Source organism: Homarus americanus, unplaced genomic scaffold (genome assembly GCF_018991925.1).
Source record: "Homarus americanus isolate GMGI-L3 unplaced genomic scaffold, GMGI_Hamer_2.0 scaffold41366, whole genome shotgun sequence".
Classification (NCBI taxonomy): Eukaryota; Metazoa; Arthropoda; class Malacostraca; order Decapoda; family Nephropidae; genus Homarus; species Homarus americanus.
Window position 1 is genome coordinate 2,558,637 of NW_024723541.1, and position 24,544 is coordinate 2,583,180.

Below are 24,544 nucleotides of genomic sequence, written 5' to 3' on the forward strand. Positions count from 1 at the left end.
AACTCAGATTAAATTAAGTTTTCCAATTTTTTGTGACTTTCTGACACCAAATACTAGTCGAGAAGTGATTGGCAGTCTGATTTATTCATGTAGGACCATTATTTGACTTCATTGCGGCTACATTTGGGTACATTTGGGTAATTAGTCGGACCGCTTAGCATATCTCGGGGACCAGACGGGGTGACAGTACTCCAGATGGGGAAGCACTTCACATCTAAAGAAGACTTAAGTTGAGTTGTGGATTGTTAATCATTCAAAATTCCCTCCTATAAACATTGACATAGAGCAGTGTGACGTAATACCTAGTGCCAGATGTTGAAGACTTGAGAATCACGTATGTGGTAGAATAATCGTAAATTATGATAGATTACCTACAAATGAATATGAAGGAAAATGAATATGAAGGAAAATGTCATCAAAGTGTCCTGTGAGAGGCGAGAAAAATGACGTCAGGCACACTTGGCACCCCACCCCCCCCTTCAAGCAGACGACATCATCTGTGGCACAAGTAAAGGGAACCTCCTCCCTCGACCTGAAAAGTGTTCATTGTTAAGTTTTCTCTTGTATATCCCAGCCAAAATGAAGTCTATTGGTAATTTAGTATTCCTAGGCCTTGTAGGTCTATGTTTAGGTGAGTAAGATATACTGTGGTGGTTCAAATAGCTGAGTAGAGAAGTAGCGAGTGTCATTAGCTCGGCCTAGCAATGAGTGCACTAGAATCAATATTTCTTGTTACATTTGTTGCTTGCTGGACGTCGTAGTTTAGCTATGGTTACAATATGTCTTTCTATGCTGATTTTGTAGTTTCTTTTATATTTAACCATATATATCTTACATGCATGTGAAATACCAAATGTCAATTATTTCGCAATACAGTAGAATGATGTAATTGTTAGAAACTTTGCTACTAGCCATGACATATTGTTGTACAGTACTAGCAAATCTTATTTTTGGTAAATATTTACAAGTTGCCATGCACGGAAATTGCTAGAAAAAATAAGTTTGGTAATGTATTTTAAAAGAGGTGACATTTACTAAAACCTAATAGAACCTGACCTAACCAACTTGAGAAACCTACCTAACCCTACCTAACTTCCTAACCAGGGGGCTCCAAAGCCCCTGAACCCCCAGCCATATTAAACAGAAAGTACTTACTGTATTTTGATATATAGTACCAATAAAAGCAATTTTGTTGAAGCATCATGCTGTAATTTTATTTGTTTTGTGGACATGAGAGTACGCCTGGACCGAGCGGGTTGGTTGTAAACAAACGGCAGAAAACAACACGCGGTGACTGCAGATTTTTTGGTTGCTTATTTACGGTAAATAATTAATTTCTTCATGTAGGAAGCACGTAGGAACATCATTTTAGGGAAGTGGTTCCCAAACCTTTGAACGTGACGCCTTCTTTTGCTTTTTGCGAAGTCCTCACGCCCCCCCCCACTCCCCTTATATTTTTGTATGTGAAATCCACTTAGATTTTATTTGTTATTATAATTATATTTTAGTATTGTTGAGGATCAGATAACTCCTTGTGAAAGATATGAGTAGTGTGAGAGTCAGTATGGTATCCATGACATGTACAAGATGCGTAAGGAGAGAGAGATGAAATGATAGACAATGGATAGGGGGTGACTGCTATACTTTGGTTTTGCACGGATGTGTGGAAGATTCAAACAGAGAGAGAGTTACTCCTGAAAGAAATTCTTCATTATATTCTTTTTGAACAAAATAATAGCAAATTTTGGCAGATGGCTTCATGCCTCCCCTGTACCCATCTCACACCCCCCCAGTTTGGGAACCAAATGTTTTAGGGTAATTATTGACGAGTTACTCGCCGCTGATTTTTCAAAGAAAACGAGTTTAGAAATGCTGCAATTTCACTGGGATTTATAGTGGACACTGTCGTAGTTTGTGCAAATGTGTAAAAAAGTGGTTATTTCTCAATTAAACCTAACCTAACCTAGATGATAAGAAAAACAAGTGGCAGAAGTGTTATTAGAAGACTGTACCAATCTAACCAAAAGAAACATACCTAACCTAACCTAGCTTCCTAGCTATGAGGCTCCGTCCCTTTGGACCCCCCCCCCGACATTAAACTAAGAAATTACATTGATAGAGTGTAATTTTACGTTTTGGGTGGATAAGAGCAGCCGCCCGGACCAAGCAGCTCGTAAACATACACTGAGCATAGGCGTCGATCAGGGCGCCAGCAGAGCACAGTGGAATGTTTTGAAATACCCTGTACATCAATGTGATTGCCTGCTTACATCTGGGATGCGGCATCACTGCCAAGACAGACAAAGTATTGCACAAGAAATGATTATCATTATCAGAACTCACTGATGAAAATGTAGTAAGAAAATAAACATAAAAATAAATAACATGTCAGTGGGTGTCTTGTCAATATTAACCCATTTTAGTGCATATTAATAGTATTTCACCTTGTTTTACCTCGCAATTTCCCTTATCCTTTATACCCTGCCCTCTGCAGCTGATTTATGTTCGAAGATCGAGGGAAAAATGGTTATAATTAAAATAGGTTATCACCTCTTTAAAAGTACTTAGTATAATGATAAGAACATTTGTGGAAAAAAATTAATGGAGTCAAACAACTCCTTCTGGTGGTAGTAGTATTCTCATAAATGACCATAAGTTTTTATAGTGTATTTCATCTTGTTTCATACGAATTTGACCTTCATCTCTGTCGGAAATGAGTAGTTATGGAGATTTGACCCCCTTCCAATTACCAGCATGTTAGGTATTATTTTACTTTCTGACAATGTGGGAATCATAGGAATTTTATCTTTACTATACGTAGTTACGAAAATTCTAAGACACTTTTTTCTATGACATTTCCCATGAAATCAACCTATATGTGCCATGGGGGGGGGGGGGAGTTCCCCAGTAGGAGGTTAGGTTAGGTCATTTGTGAAGGAACTATCATAGATGGAATGTGTCTTAGAATTGTCTAAACTATAAAAGATAAAGTTCCTAAGATTCCGGTGTTGTCCAAAAGTAAAAATTTACCAAATGTACGTTGCACAAAGTAAGCAGGGCTTTGAAGTAGAGGGGAATTGTGGGTAAAAACACGCAATAAACTGATGAAACGAAACTTACTAACCAGAGAAACCAGAAGGACCTGATTTAACCTAGCCAGGGGGCTATATCAATTATTCCAATCTTCACGAAACTGAGTCTGAATCTCACCTTGGACACTTGACTGAAGAAGGGAAAACACCATGAGCCCTTAAAATGTCAACAGCTCTGGTTTCGTTCTCAAAAACTTGCCAGAAATGCTGAAGAGTAAAGTATCGATATTTTTTTTCTATATCTCCCTTTATAAAAATCAATATAGAGGTCAAAGCGTATATAGGAATTAATATAGAGTTCCATGCTTGGCAACTAATAAATATTAACCTTTTTTTTTTGGTTTATTAATTTTAGCAAAGGTGTAGAAAAGGGTCGTCACTTAATTTTTTTTTTTTTTAGATTCTCTTTAATGCTCAATTGATAAATATCCAAATTAACTGCATATTAATAATGGTTTACAGGTATGACCAAGTTTTAACAAAAACTTTTGTTATAATACATAGAATACAATTATAATCGGGAACAAAGGGAAAAGTAGCTATGACTAATAAAAAAAATTAATGGTAAGCAGGCCAGAGCACCTTTGTAACTCCTGCAAATGTAAGCAAACTATCTGTGATGGTGTCTGATTTAAGTAGGAATTAAACCTAAAAACAGATGAAAGGTGCAGAGGCCATGTTATGACCTACTGGTACAGTTCCTGCCTTAATAATAAGAAATTCTTAATAACTTTATTCTAGCTCATATGCTATTTGTAATCATAAAAATTTACCTTCCTTTTGCATCATAAATAATGAACTGTACATATTTGAAAATAAAAGTGATTACTTATCTTCTTACTACTCTACAGTTTTACAAATCAGGGGATCACCTGAAGCAGCTCCACCCGTTTTTTTCACTAATGATTAAACACCCTAATGCTAACCTAACCTAATCCCCCCTCCCCAATTAGCATTAGGGTAGCTAATATTTAGGTGAAACTAGTTGGATGGCGATTCTTCAGGTGATCTGTATGTCAATACTTTTATTAAATGTAAATCCAGTGAACAGTCATTGAGTATCATCAGCATTTTATTCCAACATTTTAAGAAATTGATTAAAGAATGAATCACTTTGACAAAATGAACTAATTAAACCCGACAACCTAGACAAAATGAACTAATTAAACCCAACTTAACCTACTTAATTTAAAAGAATTATAAAATAATTAAATTAGGCTAGGTTAGGATGGTTGAAGACGTTGGTTAACATCACAGTTTGATAATACAGTAGTATAGGTAGTAAGAAATTTAACACATTGAAATTAAACACACCTTATATTATTAGTTCATAAATGTTGTGAATGATAGTGATCACAGTGCCTGTGATGGTTATTTTTAGAATATTTGAATCCTCTCTAGCAATGCTCTGCAGCAGTTTATTGACTTTATTTCAAATTTACATTACAGAGTACGTACAAGTATTTAGAAGTCTCAATTTTTGACACATGGTTCATAACAGATGTTAACAAACAACTTTTATTCTGATAAAGTGTTCAAACACAGGCAACAGTGTAAATGTAATGAAGCTATTGTACAGTATTTTGAATTAATAATTATTATTATTATTATTATTATTATTATTATTATTATTATTATTATTATTATTATTATTATACTATTTCATCACTTAACAGCTTACTAGCTGTTTGGGTGGTTGGTCTTTTCTGTTACGTGTACAGTACTTTGTTATGACTTTTACTGTCCAGTGTTATACATTAAAACAATAGTTTTTGTGAAAATTCCAAATAAAACAAACTTATTAGTACCTTTTTGAGTCATTCTTGACAATTAATGTTTGTTTTAATTTAATAGTACACCTCAGCAAAAGCTGTGATGTTAAAAGTAGTCAAATTTTCTATCACCTTAATACCATAAAAGGTTGCTAGTTAGAACCAGTAACTTTAGGGCATTTCTCCAAAGAAGATAAATGCTTTCATACCTCATGGCAAGACAAAAATGTGGATGAGGAAAATGTTTTCCATAATATAATTTTTAAAAGTTTTCCGTTCTGAACACTTATCTGTGGCTGGGAGATCCATTCTCTGATGCCATTGTGGCTTTCGTTTATGTTTAGGATGGTTTGATGGTTCCTCTCACCAACAGTTTTTTCTTTTAGATAATAGGTTAGGTAGGGTTGAGTTGGTTCATTTTGCCAGACCATGGTGAAAGAGTCCACTAGTTACTCACGGTAACTGCTGGTCTATATTGACACCCTTACTTAACCTAGAATAATATTTATCTTCTATTAAAAAAAAACTGTCCATGAAAGGAACTGACGATATATACTAGATAGTACAGTATACAATAAGTAAAGGAGTGTTGGCATTGTTGGGGTAAGTTGACAAATAACCATTACAGGACTATATCTGCTTATAGCAGAAATTAATCTGTGAGTTATGTGTGACCTGAAGTGTTGCAATACTCTGTGATCTGCTCTTAGTACAGTCAGATATGGATCCTTGATGAGTTTTTCAGTCCCTTGAAAGCCATGGCTTGTGCTCATTAAGCCTTTGGGTACTTGGCAGGCTGAATTTCACCAGGTCACTCATTTATTCTCAACCATAAAATGGAATCTATCTCTCTCTCTCTCTAATTCATTGTAAACAAAAAAGGACAAGGGTTCAATAATGTTAAATTTCCTTGATGACTTTCTAAAGAAATGGAAAAAAAAAAAAAAAAAGAGGTAAATGGCTAACTTAATGTTGGCCACCACAGGTCAGGGTTTTGGAGGGATGCAAGCTGGGGGGGAGGTGTTGTGGACAGAAGACTATACCATTGACAACATGGGCTCCTCCCCCATCATAATAGCAAGTGATACTGGACAAGTAAACTTTCCTTTCTATAGAGAGTTGCCAACCAGTACCCCAGCCCCTCTGGGGGGTGAGTCTGAGGCTTGCGCGTGCTCCATTATTTGTCCTATATTTTGAAGCAACAAGTTGGTGATGATGTGAAAATAACCTTCCTTGGATAAGAAAATGCACATACTGTATCTATATTGATTCAGATCCGCATGGCGTGTCCATATACAATCAGTAATCATTGAGAAGAATAATTTTTGTGCAAGTGAAAGCTTTGGTCCTCCCCATCATACAACTGAAATTTGTCATAATTTTTATGCATTGTTTGAGTGTGAGTTATGAATTTTTATGAGCAATTTTGTTTGTAATGGTAGTAATGATACTGTCCCATGCATGAAGAAGCATGAAGCAACATTGTTACCTTGCACCTCCTTTTGCTTTATCTTAATTTGACTTTTGGGTGATTTTAATTTTACATATGTGTAACTGATTATTGAAGTACCTGTACAGAACAAAATTTTATGCAGTAATGGTATTACAGACTCTTATGTTAGCACAGCATATGTTGTAAAATTTATTGAACGACATTATTTTGATACTGAATTATCCATTGCAATTTTTTCTTCAGGTTATACCTCTGATTATTATGATCTTGAAATATTGTCTAGTTAAATAATGTTCAAATGCTTTATATAATTTTGGGTTCTTTTTGTAATAATATTTTTTTGTGCAGTATAAAAAGAATAAGTTAATTCTCTTTCATCAGGTGTTGGTGGTACAGATGGCACAGAAACTGACGCGAAAGGTGAGTCTTGGTCTCCACATGTTACGTACAAAGGCAAGCCCTTTGTAGCCGAGAGAGAGGCGTTCTCCGTCTTGTGTAATCTCACCCTCTTCGACCAGCTCAAGTGGACGCACAATGGCAAGCCTGTTGTAGCTGGGGAGGGGGGGTAAGGGAAACCATGACTTTAGTCCATCTTTGGATAAACTACTCAGTATCTAATTAGAGGTATAAAATACAGCATTTAGGCTTGCTAATATTTAGAAAGTGTAATTTTTTTTAATAAGGGGGTGATAAGCTTCCTTCCAGTCTTGGGTGAGGGGTACATGATGATAGATGCATAAAATAGATGTCTTCCTTACCTGTGCAAGGCTCAATGATTATATTAAGCTCATAATAGTAATGTATTAAAAAAAAATTATTTCAGCTCCAGTCCAAAATAACAATCCAAAAGTGACCTGTGCCTAAAACCTTTATCTACCAAGAATTTAATTGGTTGATTGATTCTTTACACACTCAGTGGACAATTTGCTTATGGATTGCCTCAAAAAACTACGAATACATGCAATAGAAGTATGAAAAATGTTTTATACACTCATTAATACTGGGTATGTAAGTTGTAAAATTAAGATACAGTACCTGTAGTGGCTTCTGTGGACAAAAGAACTATTACCTAAGGATCAGTTTTAGTAGAATGTTTGTTAAATGCTTAGAAAGACTTGTAGCCTAATATTTTGTTAAATGCTTAGCCAGTTTTAGCAGAATATCTATGAATTCCTTAGATAGAAAGCCTAAAGAGGATTAGGAGTGACTTTGGATCAAGGGAACCAAGGCTGTACAGTATTCCAATAAATGAGGCAAATTACATCGACTCCAAGTAATGAAATGAAAACAGATATACGGCAGGTGAAAGTGTGTTTCGTGGACCTGTTGGTCTATTAGGGATATTGTGGGTAAAATACACTGCATACAGTACTAAGCTTTTGGTGTGGGAGTAGGCAGTGTGGCCAGCACTTCCCAAATGTAAAGTTAGGTACCCATTTACAGCTGGATAGACTAGGGGTACAGTAAGTCCTTACCAACAACTAGGAAACAGGGCAAACATTGCATCCACTCAGCCACTTTTAAGGTTGAGTTCACAATTTTTTCTTTTATCCGATGGATGTTTTCAGTACGGTGGTCCCTCGATTAACGAACGGTTCAATTAATGAAATTTTGGTTAACAAATTAGCTCCCATAAGGGTTTTCGGTTCCATTAATGGAAAAAACTTTGATTAACGACAGCTTTACGAGAAACACGCTTTGTTGTGCGCATCAGCTGATCGGCTTGTCCGCCAATACAGCATTTGGTTCTATGTTTACATTTGTTTCCAGTGGAGTAAATATCAAGAAAGTTGTGCTCTTGAATATTTTTGCATTTTTTATATTAAAATTATTGGTCATTCTGAAATTTACCGGGTAGTTAACATATTGATAATATACAGTGCAGAAATTATTATGAAACATGAAGATGGCATTAGAACCAATGCACTCTGTAAAGAATATGGCATGTCATCATTGACTGCCTCTACAATCAGCTGTTTGATATGTGAACAAAGCTGCCGGGAATACGACATATACACCTCAAAGTAAGTTAAAATACACTACAGTATTCTCTTGTTTTTTATTAATTATTGTACAGTATACTGTACAGTACAGTACTGTATTTAGTTTATATTTAATGTTTTGTTAATTCTATTACCTTTGTACAGTACTTTGTATGTACGGTGATCCCTCGGTTAATGAATGCCCTGGTTGACGAGATTTCGGTTAACGAGTTACCTTCTATAAGTTTCTTAACTTCGGTTAACGAGCAATCCCTCGATTAACGAGTTTTTTACGAGCCGACCTCAACATGTTTTCGCTTGCATTTGGCGGTCCACCAGCTGTAGTATTAGTCCGCCAATACAGTAATCAGTTTTAGGGCTTAAATTCCTTACTATTTTAGTAAATATCAAGAAGTTTATACTATTCAATAATTTTAAAAGTTTAATATTAAATTTTTTTGAAATTTTAACAATTATTGAACATAATTGAAGGTAAGGAAACTAGTTTCATGCGCGCCATCCAGCTTTTTTCTGTGTTTGCAAGCAAATTATTGGTCATTTTGAAATTTATTTTACATATTGACAATATATAATGTAGTGCAGTGTTGATTTAAAGAAAATAATCTTGAATTACACCAAGTGAACGAAAATTTTATGGGTGAAATGGTGCCATGGTGTGACTTCTCTTCCACCCCAATGCCTTCTCTTCTCCCTTCTCCTCCACCCCCATTCTAATTCCCATCATCATCATCCAGGAGCCTTCTACATACACACCTCAAAGTAAGTGTACTTTTCTACGTTTTTTGTTGAATTTAGGCAATTTTTGGTGAGCTGGAACCAATTACCCAAAAACCCATTAAAATGGTGGTTTCGGTTAACGAGCAACATGCTGGAACGGATTGTGCTCGTTAACCGAGGGACCACTGTATACTGTTTCTGTGAGTTGGAACCAATTACCCAATTTCCCATTGAAATAATAGATTCAGTTAACGAAATTTTCGTTTAACAACCGACTCTGTGGAATCAATTGTGTTCGTTAATCGAGGGATCACTGTATAACTAATACAGTATACTGTAACGGTAATTGATTATGAAAATCTTATACTGTATCAGGAAGATTGCTGTTTTATATGTAACTGGTCTTGCTGGATGATAATATTGTTTGTCTTTACTCTGATCTCTCCCCATTACTGTACAGTACCTTCCCCAGATTTATCTGATCTATGGTGACTACTCCATCTTTCATTTAAGTCAGGAGTTCAATTTCTCTCTATATTAGCAAATGGAACTAATCCATTTCTTTCTGTAAGTCACTCAGTTTCATTTTTCTTGTAAGTCAATTTTTTACTATTAATTTCCTTTTTTCAGTGGCTAGCTCAACACACCATAGCCAGAGTACTGTAATGTCCCATCAAGTGTACTTGCCCATGGCACTGGGGGTTAGGGGTCCAAAGTGTTACAGTTATGTTAAGATTAACTAGAATTATTGTATAGGTAACCATTGTCAAAGAGTGGACTGCAACCCATAACATGAGGTATGGGAATCCCATCCTATTCTGTTATCGTTTCCAAAGTTTATACAATCATACTCAATCCCACATAATTATGAGATCAGAGTTATGATATAATTTGGTAGAAAAGGTACTGTACAGTAGTACAGTATGTATAGATAAGAAACATTGCATTCAGAATAATCCTGCTTTACCCTCTCTGAAGTTTCACAGAGTTAGGCTCCAAGCCTATTCTTTCATTTTTAAGCCTATTCTTTATGTAAAAAGTACTGAGAATACTGTACTACCATTTTTCTGGTAATAATGGGCTCAGCATCTTTTTCATGACTGATTATCAGCATCTTGCCATGACTGCTGACCGCCACCATTACCAATACTGTTGGAATCACCGTTGCTAAATACCTCATTACTGCTGCCAACACATCCTCGGATACTGTTAACAATTCACAAATGTTGCCAGCACCATTACCAACTGTACTGCCAGTACCTGTAGCAAGTGTTTCTGATGGTACTACAGTACTGTATCTGTATATTAGCAATATTGTCTTCATTATCGGCCATTTTTTAAACATTCGGGTTACTTATTATTATCCCAAAAAGTGCCCTTCGAGCCGTAATTTATTTTTTTAAGCAAAATATACGTGATTTGGTTCGGGTTACTATTTAGTGATCTGAATTGTTATTGGAACATTTCGTGACAAGTCTTCCGGCCATTTTTTTTTTAACATTCAGGGAGGCAAGTCCAAATAGCAATTCCGAATGTCGGGTTAAGTTTTAGTAACCTGGCAAATGGATTTGCACATAATTTTGTTGTTTAAAAAAAATAAACCTTAGAAAATAATTCTCAAATAGATTAGTTTATTTTTTTTGGAAAATTATAGTGGTTTTTTCTACAAATACATGATTTTGGCTGTGTTAATTTATAAGAAAATATATTATTTCCGTTCAAATACTTAATGTTTAGTCAGAAAGAAGTATTATTTTGATTTTGTAAGCAAAAATATACATGAATTTATTTAATCTGTAAAAGTGCACTAGGTTTCTCAGTTTCATGTTTTTTTATTCATAGAAATACTGAATTTTCTCATAAACACGTGAGCTTTGATAGTTTTGATTATTAATCCCATAATTATCTAGAGTTGTAGATGTCCATATGGAACTGTTGAAAATTTTCACTCATTGGGTATGGGGGGGGGGGGCGCCATGGGTACAGGGTTGGCCAAAGGGGGGCGCAGTGCCAATAAGGTTTGGAACCCTTGGTATAGAGTGACCGGTTTTACTGTTGTTTGATGAGTATCAGTTTTTTTTCATGAAATATATGGTGGATATTGTATGTGCTGACACAATTACTGTATCACTAAATTCATTTGCAGAAACTAGTCCACACATGAGTTCGAACAATCCAAGCAACAGTAATGCAAACATAATATGAGGCAGATACCCGTTACATCTTAGGCTACAATATAATTTTTGAACAGATATAATGAGGGACTAGACCCATTGATCTGACAGTAAAACAATGGCACATGATATTTGGTGGGTAGATGTTTGTACTTGCATTTTACCTTGTTTGTCGCAAATGGGTGCGTCATTACTTTAGATATGAAATACAATACAGTATTAATGTAGCACCAACCTACTGTAATAAGGATGGTGAGCATAGTACAGGTACAGTACTGTAGAGTATGGAGAGTGACGTAGTGAATGTATAGAAACAGGACGGTGTAATGTCTTGCCCTTCTCTTCTGTTCTCTTTTTCATGTCCCCCTGTACTGCATATGAAGGGTATACTGTACTGTATATGTAGGGTATACTGTACTGCATATGAAGGGTATACTGTGCTGTATATGCAGGGTATACTGTGCTGTATATGCAGGGTGTACTGTACTGTATAATAATAATAATTAACGGTTTATTGAAAGAACATGGCAGCCGGAAGGCTGAAAATATACAGTTACATAATTGGGGAATGGGTCTCTTGATTGACAAATAATATACAACTAACATAAGTAATTCAAATATGATATACTGTATAATGACTAGGTGGGGAGAAGGTCATACTACAAGGCATTTCAACATAGTGACAATGCAAAAAGGTAAGATTGACTGGTAGTGAATACACGGTTTGATTACAAGTTATTGATAATTTTTACAATGGTTGGAACTGGACTGTTCTTATAGCGATCAGTACGTGCTCGTATGGGCTGGATGCGGTTGTGGTGTCAAACAGCAATTCTCGGACGAGGGATCTCGGGTGATAGTAGGAGCCAGTTTCGAGGATGGTGCAGAAGCTTCGCGCCAAATTTGCAGATAAGGTCGTGGTGATGGTCAGAGAGAGCCGAGAGGGTCAGTGTGTTGAGCTCTTCTTGATATGTGGACTAGGAAGGGGAGAGAATTATCTTGCATGCCCTCTTTTGCACTTTTTCTAGGTGTTTATGTTGTGTGGCATTTAGTGAGGAAGACCAGGTGGGGGAGGCATAGGTGAGCTTGGGTAGTATGAATGTTGAGTAAACACTGAGGAGCTTAGGTGCGGGAACTCATTTTTAGACTACAGTATTTAAGTTAGTTTTTAGGCTATTGTTTTCTAAAATGGACTAGGAAGCTTGGTTTGCAGTAGTAGTAGGTCTGATAATGAATGATAACTTAATTTTTGCTAGAGAGTATATGCAGGGTGTACTGTACTGTACTGTATTGACTTACACCTATTATGTACTACTGAAAGACCATTCAAGCTTGTGAGCATCATCCAGTTTAGTTCAGTTAAATTATGTTGGGTTTCTTTTTTGTATATTTGGGCTACAGGATTAGCTTTTCAAATTGTTTGGCTCCATTGAACTTTTCTATACCCATGTATATGTTTTTTTTTTTTTTCAAAATTTATTTTCTAAATCAAGTTTCCCCTAAGAACATCTTATTACAACACAGGTCAACAGTGATTATTAAATTATGTTATCTAGCATTTCATTTATACTGTGCTGTGAAGTTTTTTAAGAAAAGCCTCATTTCAGAGGTTTCTGGACTGGTCTTCCCACATTGTTTTATTTGTACTGTTTTAAACATGATAAGGACTGATCACTTGCTAAATTTATGCACTGTTATAAAGACTGGAGGTAGCATCTCAGTACCTGTATTCACGTTAGTTAAGCTGAAGCTAACCATACCAATCATTTAGGATTGATATTAGTGCATTAGAAGTGTGCTGCATTAGTTTGGTAATACTGTTACAGTATTTAGTAGAAAGAGCAAATAATAATGTAGACTTGAGTCTCTTGGCATTCTTGAAGAAAGTTCATAGATTATGTCAGTATACTGTAGAATGCTTTGTGTCATCCATTTTGTCATTTAAGATTCAAAGATGAGAATGTGGCTTTATGGCCATGTGCTGAGGTATCTGTTGTAATCTACAGAATACCACTAGGCAATTCTGGATGAGACTGAAGGTTATTTTTGTAAATATTTTTTGTGATTTGTAGTTACGAGTCAATTTGTTATTATGTTTTACTCAAATTGCAACAATTAATAACAACATTCAAACCATTAAGACGTGTAACTCATTTTTAGACCATTTAAGTTAGTTTTTAGGCTATTATTTTCTAAAATGGACTAGGAAGTTTGGTTTGCAGTATTAGTAAGTCTGATAATGTATGATAACTTCATTTTTGCAAGAGAGTATCCACAGACCCTCTAGTCTTAAAAAAGGAAATGGCTTATAGAGAAGTTGATATGGAATTCTTGTCATTTTGAGTATGTTTAGATGCTAATATTGTGGGTTTAACAAATATATTTCCTTGGGGTAGATATTTTAGTGATCATTTGAAGATATACAAAGGATATGAAATTCTCTGGCAGTAGACGATGCCGAGTGTTTAGATGCATTGGCATTTAGAACTGACTCGGTATTTTATTTATTTTTTTATTTATTTATTTATTTATATTTTTAGTTGGAGCAGAATATTTAACAAGTTTTCAGTGTTCCCTTCCTTCATTGCTGCCTCTTGTAATACCAGGTATTCGATGACGGAAGAACCAGGACCCGAAGGGTTTATAACGAGCCGTTTATCAGTGGCAAACGCTCATATGTACCACGCAGGACAGTACAAGTGCACGTCCTTCATCCCCCGATCTCACACTGTTTTCGTTCTGAGTGGTAAGGCTGCAGATGAGGGCTTGCGGTAAACATAACTGGCTGCCAACCTATTACAATAATTAACCATCTTCGTTGTACTATGCAAAACCCAGTTACACCCAATTTCCCCAGTTATTTTTTGTTTGCTTTGTTCTCTTCTTATTGTAATCCCACTCTGAGTATTGTAGCTTGATTTTTCTGATATACAGTATTGAAGTTACTTTAATTTTTGTTTGCTATTAAGACACCTGAAGTGAGTAAATACATAAGTATTATAAAATCAAATAAAGAAAGTACGTAATGGCAGTACCAGATACTACCAATGCTTTATCTGTATAGCAGGATCTGATATGCTGCACACCATTTGTTTATAGTGTGAGCCCCAAGACTGTGCAACATGTAATTCATATTAAAGTGGTGGGGGGGATAGAAATCAAACAATCACCTGTTTGTCATAATAAAGGGAAAACTTATTACCTGCAATGATATTTAGATGGAATAGTTTTGTGTGCTTTTGTTTCTTCAAAAGATTAAAACTCATCCACTAAGTAGAGGCATCCACTATGTGGAGTGTTTAGTAAAGAGAGGTTTTTCTATTGCTGGATGAGCACCAGTTTTTGTGGGTGAAATATATGATTTTTTTTATGTGCTGACACAGTTATCACTGAATTCATTTACAGACTTAGAGAATTTTGCATACATTGGAGACTCTTATGGATAACTGGAACCATGTGAAAGATCAGTAGTTGATATTCCCACTACTCTTCATTAAGGGACTCTTGAGTTGTAGCCATGAGTCCTTGGCTGTAAACTGGGGTTAGATCTTAGACAAGACTTGGACTATCATTAATTCATGAATTAGTTACACTTACTTTTCAACTGTCACCATCACAAGTAAGAAGCAACAAGTAATTATCACCATGTCAGGAAACACTGAACTTTACATTTATATGTGTAACCCATACAAGAATTGTCAGGCTTGAATCACTTATTCACTAGGAATTGGATCTCCCATACCCTAATTGGGACACTTGAGTGCATTACCTCATTCATGAGTAGTATTTAAAGTACAGTTCTGTACAGTGTACTGTATTGGGCTGATCCATGTACGGTACTGTACTGTAGTGGAGTGGTGTGTTTATTTACATGGCATTAAGCAGGCTTATTATTTTTTCAAGAGATTATTTATAGGTACAGCAGTCAAGAAATGCAATACTCAAGTTGGGTTGCTTGGTTTCTGTGTTTGAAACCATTTTGTATTTTATGGTTCTTTTGTGAGGTTTCCCCCATTTATTCTTTTTATGGTGGAGAGTAGTACAGTATGTATTGCAGTGAGCATGCATGTTTTATAACCTTAAATAGCTTTACTCCTAAGTGGGTAATGATAGTGCCATATAACTTGATGTTGTACTGTCAGATGTACAGTATTTGTCTTGAATATTCATATAAACCTTCTCTGGAGCTAAGGTTTCAGAAAGATAAGAATTCAAGCTAAAATCCTCTTCTAGGCCATCTTCAATTCATAAGAGGTCAGAAGCCAACTTGGGGAATCCTTGTAAGTGAATTGGTGTTCTGTGTAAGGGGCTCATTATCACTTGTTATTTTAGAAGTGCTAGATCATTGGGATGGTAACTATTGTACAGTATTACTTTGATGTCCAACATACACTGCAAAGCTGCATGGATGTTAAGAGGGATTTGGTGAGGTTACTTCATTCCCTACTAATATGTATACTGTACGTATATATTTATGTACATTATAGGGTTAATTCCCCTAATGGGTTGCATACCACATTTGTAGTTTGAAACAGTTAAATCACTTCTTATTTTCTAGCTTGGTTCATATTCATAAGTTGCCGAGTGAAGAGGGTTGGCCAAGAATGAAGGATTAATCCTGGAATCTCATTTTATGGCTAAACCAGGAAGTAGAAACTTCCCACCCCTCCCTCCTCTTATTGGCTAGCTTGGAAGTCAACTCAAACTACAGTACTCAGATTTTCACATGACCTTTCTAAAATGGCTGACCCAGGTGAAGGTGACTGTTGTTTCTAAATACCCTTTAGTTGTTACAGGGAATCATAAATAAGTCATAGTATTGTCCCAGTTATTGGTGTCTAAGGGTAACCCAGGTTTGTACCTCAAGATTTTGGGCTATAATTCACAAGTCATGTACATACAGTAATTCTAGGCTCGGCCATAAAAGGGGATATCAGTGTCATTCTTTCGTATTTCCTGTTGGCATCGCTTGAATTGTATTACAACATTTTGGTAATATCCTTGACTTATTTTTTTTAACATACTTTGATCATTGTAGCTTTAATGCAAATTCTTACACTATCTTATAAGCACAAAACATTTAAAAGTTTAAACACTACCTGGTGTTATTGTCAAGTACAGGTACAGTAAAATCTCCATTAGCCGGAATCCCTCTTAACCGTAACTCTCTGTTAGCCAGAATTTATATTTTCTCGGAATTTTCCGGAAAATTCTGGGTTGGGAACGATTTTCCAGGGGGCGCATTTTATTAAAAATTCCGAGAAAATTTTCCTGTTACCCGGAAAATTTCGGGGATGGGGGATTTTTTTTCATGGTTTGAGAGATGAAAATCGGGTGCATTTAATAGAAATTCCAAGAAAATTTTTGCGGTGCCTGGAAAATTCCGGGGATGGGGGATTTTTTTTAGGCTTTGAGAGAGTCGTCTTGTTACCTGGATATCTCTCCTTCCCGGAAGTGTTCTGCACCAATTGTTCTAGCTAACGGAGATATCACTGTAATTAGAGCGAGTGTTAGTGAAAATTTGAATCCTTTATATTTCTGTTTAATAGTGGATTTTTTACTTTTTTAATTTGAGTAGAGGAGTGGAGGAATTTATACAATACCTTTTAAGCACAATTCAGTTACTGCATACTTCCTGTGTGGAGTCATTGTCACACTTCTAACCTTGTGCAGTACTGTATTCTGTGTGTGTCTCATTATGACTTTTGTACTAATCCAGCCTATTGTCTTCTTACATCCTGCTGTTTTTTGGGTAAATTTATCTATCATATAGCCTGAGATATCTGAAACACACCAACAGTTTTATAATAATTTTACTTTTCTATAATTGATATATCACATAAAATAAACTACAGTATACATTACTTCTAACATGTTATTGCTTGGACTTGCATAGTTGTTGTTTATTAGGTGACCCCTGTAATTTTTGGTTAAGTCTCCCAGATAATTGTCGGGTCTCCAGGAAGTATCCACAGGGTGCCAGATTTCATTCTGAATTTCTTAAAAATGAGAGAGCACACTTTCATGTCGGCTGAGCTGGTGGCATTTAGCATGTTGAAAATTGTCTGCTTGAAATTGTTGTTTGTCCTCCTCCATTGACCAATCTGGCTAAGGCTGATTAATAGCAATTTATGCTAGAAAATATTTTCCATTGTTCTTATAATACTATTGTTTATTTCTTTAAAGATGTGTAAAACTGAATTAGGTTTCATGGGTATGTTTATTTGTGTATGTATTCTTTTCTCACTTCTTGATATCTTGCCTTATACTATATAGTACTTTGATGACATTTTTAGTTTATGAGAATGGTATCCTGTTGTGCAAGTTTGAAGAGCTCAGATTTCAGAATAACAATCACCTGATTACACTTCTACTTTGATATTCATCTGTAAACAATCGGTTTTTATTTTCTATGCTGCACTGATGTTCTTTATGTTTATTCTGAATGTAGGCATCCAGGTATTTATCCATTAGAGTCTTATTATTTACGTACAGTAATTCTTAATATAATGGAAAGAGTATTTCACTTGGGTATGTGCTGAAGGTACAAAAGATTTAATACAGTAATATGCTAGTGATGTGAAGATATTTACTCATCTTAGCCATATTTGCTTTTAATTATTTCTTTCATTGTATATTTTGCTCTCCCTGCTTTATGTTGTTATCCCCCACCCCTTTTCTTTTATTGGGATTAACAATTTTATCAACTCTGTGTGATATACAGGTACAGGGTATTACCTTGTTTCATAATTTCTTGTGTGTACCCTATATGGGTTTTTGTAGCTTTGAAAGTGGTGCCCCAAGAGAGGTAGGTTAATAGTGTACCTGTATGTCTGACATCTCAACTGGGTATGGACATTCTTTGTACAGTATTGACATATCACATGAATTTTAGTCTCTATAAAAGGATCAGAAAGCAATTTGTTTTAATAAAAAGTATAGTACAATATACTGTAATACTTTACGTAGGAAGGTGTGTGGCAGGGTGGCCTTGAGTGTGTTGATGTATAGATATCTGGTTGGATGGATGTACAGTTGCAAGTAAGAATGTGTATCTGTGTAAGAGTCTTTTTTATTTTGTGCTATGCACAGTATAATCATGAAGATTCATAGTAGAACTCTGCTACATGTGATCCCTCATCCATTTTGTTAATTCTGCATTCTGGACAGTTTTTTTAACAACAAAGGGGGGGGGGTATTTCTAGTATAATACAGTTGTGTTTATTTATTTTTTTTTTCCCATTTCTTAGAATATGGGGGCATATAGCTTTTTTTTTTATATCATGAATATCTTTGCCGAGTTTGGTCATCAGCATTTGGCAATTTTATATATATACAGGTACTGTACTCCATACTAGTTATTGTTCCTGTTGAACCTAATTTTGGGGGATGGTTTACACCAACTTCATTGACAGTGTGGTTATTAAACTTTTTCACTAATTTATGTTGCAAAATTAAATTGTTTACAATGAAGCCTCATTAATTTGGCCCTGTAACTACTGTACTAATAAATTAATCAGAGTTTAAACTATTACTTCAGTATTTTGAGTGTGGCCAGCAGCCCATTATACTCACATCAGTTTTACATGCCAACATTTACAGTGGGTGAATGTGCCCCCACTTATTTCATTTTAATTTTCTGATTAACCAGAGTCACATTTTTCATGAAGGATGAGAAGGCTTCTTTAACCATTGGAGTAGGAGGATTAAGTACTGCACTGTGCAAATGTCTTGGGCCTCAAGATTTAAAATAAACGTGTAGTTATTGAGTACTGTACTGTGCTTGGAAACTAGGGTAAAGTTGCAGCAGGTGATTGTTGAGTTTAGCTAAGAGTATATTATTGTTATTTCTTACCCTTTTTACATTGTACAGTACTAGGCCTACATAGGTAGATATGCTATAGGACTTCATGCAACAACATGGAGGTTTCATTGTACTTCTTTTTAAGTTTTGTGTCTCATTGTCTCTAACCTCATGGTGGGAGGGGACCTGGAATTACACGCTGTCCATGTATTGTATGTAACTTGGTACAATATGTGAATACTGTATAACCCAGCAGCACTCAAAGGAGATACCAGTCAATATTTTTTTTTCTTACAGTATTTTATTTCTGGCTGTATTTAGGTGTTAAGGATACTTATTATTATTATTATTATTATTATTATTATTATTATTATTATTATTATTATTATTATAATTATTATTATTTTTATTATTATTATTATTATTATTATTATTATTATTATTATTATTATTATTATTATTATTATTATTATTATTATTATTATTTATGAAGGCCCATGAAGTTGTTATGTATACAGTATATGCAATTCTTAGTGTTATTTCAGTACAATATTAAGATACTGTACAGTATTTTGAACCCTTCCAGATTCACACTTGTTAACAACCCTCCCTGGTTACCATAGAAACACTGTAAAGAATAACTACCAATTTGGGAAAAGTGGGTAATTTGCAAATAATTTAGGCATCTTATTTTAGCTACTGCATCACTTGCCCAAAGTTGATATTGAGCAAAGAGGAAATTTTCCTGCTTCTAATAAAAAATGCCCTAGTTGGTTTAAAACTGGGTTTATAACAAGCACAAGAGCATGAAGAGGGTGAGAATTACCATCTGTTGAACTGTTATCCCTATCATAATCCCCATTAATTTGTTGTGACTCCATGAAGAAGGTGAGTTTTGCCTTTTTTATTTTAGTTGAACAATACTGTACTGTGCAGTCAAGTTGTCCACAAGAGAATCATACAAATTATATGTGTTCTAATATGTGATATACTGTATATGTATCATTTTATGTACATATTAGTTATATTCTGTAATGTTACACTGTGCTGTATACCAGTAGCTATGTATTTTATTTATATACTCTACTGTACTGTACTATTATGTGAAACATACTGTACATGTTGCATTGTGTGTCATCATATGTAAGATTGTTTTGTGGACATCTTGTAAATTATTTATGAATTTACGATAATGTCTTTTAAAGCTGTAGGAACTAGTTCTCTCTCTCTCTCTTTTCTCGTCTCTGTTTGATCTGCCTTCCATTATAGGTTTAGGTGTTAAAATATTAAACATTGTACAGTATTAGCTTGATTTATAGTACTGTAAACACTAGTCCTATTTAATTAGGTACAGTAGTATATATAAATCTTTTAATGTTTTAAAATTAGAATATCCTTTACAGTAACTCCTTATTATTGTTATTTATTGTTGTTATTTTTATTTCAGCCAACAGCTCGGGCACGGAATCTGTCCAGGTGCTATTTGTTGGCTATCCCATGAGGTTGTCGTGTAATCTGACCAACCAGGTGAATACTTCAATTGAACTTGAATGGTAGGTGGGATATTGTTAATACAGAATGATGGTGGGATGGAAAAAGTGCTTCACCTGACTTTAGTTTTGTCATGGAAAACTAGATACATTGTTTTTTCTCCATATCAGTGTTAGTAACTGAAAGAATTAATGATAAGGTAAATTTTTCAACATATTGCTGACAAAGTTTATCTATGGTTACACTTTGTTTTGTTTTTTTCTCTACCTGGTGCAGTACCATGAAGTCTTATAAAACTGATATGAATATTGATACACTGGTTATACAGATGGAAACTTCATTTATAAGATTAAATTTGTGGTGTGTTAGAAAGACAATCTAGAGATACGTATACCATTAAAAAGTAAATGTAGGCGATGCTTCTTATCTCATTTATGATTATTAACCTATAAAGTAAAACCTCCGCAATTCATAAAATTATGAGATTTTACGAAATATGAAGGACATCTCTCGAGTAGGGGGGGGGGGTGAAACCGGTACTTATACATTATCTGCCTCAATCAACTTTAAATGTTAAAAATTTAGGTGCTTGGTCCAGGGTTATCAGACATAATGGCTCAAACACTGGGCAGTGATGGAAAAGCAAGTGGGAAAAAGTTTGTGCGGTAGACCGTTGATGTACTCTCCATTACTGACCAGCATATGACCATGACCAACAAGTACATGTTTATACTGAGTGGGCAGTCGGCGGTTGCATCCCATGGCGACATGTGCGTCATATATATTTGAAAAAGTCTCTTAATGAAAAATTTTGCCAAATATTACGAAAATTGTAATACAACTATAAATTTTTTAACAACAAAACATTTTGCATTATGAGTGATTTTCCATCTGGGGGGTTACGAATTATGGGTTTTTTACTGTATATACGTTGTAGCAAGTCATGTCAGCCAAGATTTTGTATGTATTTATACCCTTGGCCATTTAAATTTTGTGCCCGGTCAAACTCAAAAGAGAACAATCAGGAAATATTAGAAATAACAAAGTGATAATTGGCACCTCCTGGATGATGGCCTATGGTTACTTCCTGCCTCTTCCTCTCAGTATTTTTAAAACAAATTTTTCAACCAGAAATGGGTTAAATTAATGTGGTGTAGAATTCACGGTAAAATGAATCATTGCATTGCAATGTCTAGAATATCTTCAGTCTTGGAAGTCCGTGAAGAGAGATCAAGCTCAATGATTTAAAAAAAAAAATTATGCGAGTGGAATCGAGGCCAGTCAGTCATCAGTGGCCTACAGCTAACTTATTTCTTATGTTTTACAGGGAAGAAGTGTCCCATTTGCCATTTCTAGTTTTATCTCATATATACCTTGAGACATAAGATGGTGAAAAATAGAAAAAATACTGAGTTTGGTATTGTCAAAGGTTAGTTTTAAGAAAATTCATAAATTTGTTTTGAAAATTAAATATACTGTAGTTTGGTGTTCCTTTGGAAATCTTTGTGTACAGTATTGAGAATAAACAAAAGTTAACTTGGGGGGGAGGGGTAGAGGGTTAGGTTTGTTTGGATTCAAAATATATACAGTGCCTGTACAACATTATGCCAAAAACATTTTGCACATAAGTAAATACAGTATGGTATTTTTTCAGGTTGGACAAGTTTCAGTTACTGTACTCTAATTGTAAAATTGTTTAATTTCTTTTTAGCCAGGGGATACCTTAGAGCTGGGTTGTGTGTTTTATCAAAATAACTGTACTGTATAAATTAATATCTTAATTATTTGTGAAATGTAAATGTGAGAATCTTGCATTTGCAAAAGACTACTGTGTACTAAACTTTAATGTGTTGTCAAGTTTAGAATGTACGTACAAAGTGTTCCTTTTCAGGTATAAGGATGACGAGAAGCTTGAAAGTGGTGACCATATAAAGATCTTCCAAGAAAACTCATCACTGTTAATTAACTCACCAGTTCGGGAAGATGTTGGGATTTATAAATGTGAGACAGATTCTGGAATTCCTCTTGACAAGCCATTCTTCAAGACAATCCAAGTCATACGTAAGTCTGAAACTTTTTCATATCAATGAAACTGTTGATAATGTTAATAATTGCAGTCTTTGGGGAAATAAGTATAGTTTTGGGCAGAAATATTCTGAACAGTAACCAGCTAAATTCTACTCAATTTGTAATAGCTACTTGATTGAGATATTGACTTTTATTTTCATATTTCCCATCTTAAGGTTGACTGTTACAGTGGGAAGTACTGTAAGGGATTCTTACCTGTCAGATAAGTTATCCACCCACCAGTGTCAAGGGTCTGTTGAGCCTAGACCTGGAGGCATGGTGAGAGTAATACACAAAAGAAGAGTTTTGTTGCAATGAACCAGCTCCTCTAGGCCCAATTAAAGCATAGAGTTGCTCTCTCTTACTTTATTGAAATTTTGATTAAGGTTAGTTACATAAGAGCAGATATATATCTGAGACTTGACAGTGTGAAAATGGTCAGTGGCCAAGTTATCCCCCTTGACCTCTCAAAGGGGAAAATTAAGTATAGTACATTATGGAGAGAGATAATTAGTTACTGTATGTGAGGATATGAGTACAAGTACTGTGTTGTATGTTGAATACAGGTAGAAAAAACATTCTCCTGAAGTTTGAAGAATTATATCATAGAACTTTTTGATGTGTTCACTGTTAAATTAAAAAGTGAGAAAAAATATTTCTCCCTGCTTAGAATGTAAGAACAACAGGTGAAGTATGGCTAAAGATGACATTTAAATCTCTTCTTTCTAGATTTTGAAATCAGGAGGATGGATAAGTCTATGAATGTAGACATGGAGAAAGACATTGTCTTAATATGCCCTGTGGAGGGTAAGCCATACCCCAATATTACATGGAAAAAAGGTGAGTTGGCACATGCTAATTCTAATGGGTTGACTGTGCACTTCCTGCAGGACAGATAAAAAGGAGATTGGATACTAGCAGCATAAATTAAGGTCACTTAATGCATGTGTTTGGAATTCTTTTTCAGTGATGCCGAGTTGATTAAAGTTTGTGAAATTTTATCGGCTGGCTGTGACCTCTCGTTATGAAAATATGACTTGAGTATTGGAAGTTATTGGTAAAGTTGTTTCTAGAAATGCTTAATTTTTTTGTTTAATTAGGTAATTGATAATTGATGTGATAATTGTGCTTGTAACATTGTACAGTATACAGCATAATTGTAATATCTTTGGAAAGCCTTGTGTGACATTCCTACAGTAGAGTAGCTCATTGACTAGCATTAGGGACCACAAAAACTCTGTTACATAAAAATCATAATGCATATAACTAATTTCATTAGAAGAATAAGAACTTGGGCTGAAGGACCAAATATACACAAAGAAATGCTCAGTAACTGTATTAAACAATTGTAAAAGCTAAACAGTTTGAACAGAAATTGTTATGTTTGAATATAGTACATAATAGATTGATATCCCCATTAGCCGGAATAATTGGTGCTGAACAGTTCTGGGATTGAGAGATTTCTGGATATGGAGACGAATATTTTGATCCCCAGAAAAAATCTCTCATCCCCGAAAATTTTCCGGGTACATATTGGCAAAAGTTTTCCGAGACTCTAAACTATGCATCTCACACGGACAGACAGTCTCCCATTACATTTAGGCTGCGGTCACGAGCAAAAATATTTATGGCTAGCGAAAAAGTGTATAAATTTTTATCCACAGCATCTGTTCTAATTGTGTTTGAGAGATGAATTTGGTACATAATGATCTGGAATAAATTATCTACAAGGTTGTTCAATAAAAGATCCTTAAACAATATATTTCAACACGATATAATAAAAAAATGTAAGAAATGTTTAGACCGGAGTCTATAAAATCAGTTCTATTTAAATTTAGAAACCCCATTTTTTTAAAACTAAAACATACCTGATTATTTTATCTAAAAGTTTAAATATATATACTGTATACCGAACAAAACGAACAAAAATCTATATGACACAGTTTCAAGATCACTCTTGAATATTGGTAA

General features: G+C 34.9%; 1 protein-coding gene across 3 annotated transcripts in view; it reads left to right on the forward strand.

The window, feature by feature from the left end:
- The first annotated feature begins 462 nt into the window (after positions 1 to 462).
- The window catches only part of LOC121863515 (neuroplastin-like), a 33,567-nt gene continuing 9,485 nt past the window's right edge, over positions 463 to 24,544 (forward strand). Inside the window, exons 1-5 of one of the 3 annotated variants that reach the window (XM_042362199.1) lie at positions 463 to 631; positions 6,699 to 6,737; positions 20,463 to 20,568; positions 22,398 to 22,567; positions 23,303 to 23,413. In XM_042362199.1, the coding sequence (XP_042218133.1) occupies positions 580 to 631; positions 6,699 to 6,737; positions 20,463 to 20,568; positions 22,398 to 22,567; positions 23,303 to 23,413 (478 nt within the window). In that variant the 5' untranslated portion in view covers positions 463 to 579. Of the gene's footprint in view, positions 632 to 5,874; positions 6,015 to 6,698; positions 6,738 to 20,462; positions 20,569 to 22,397; positions 22,568 to 23,302; positions 23,414 to 24,544 lie in introns of those variants that run through there. The other 2 variants (XM_042362197.1, XM_042362198.1) reach the window with 2 other exon arrangements.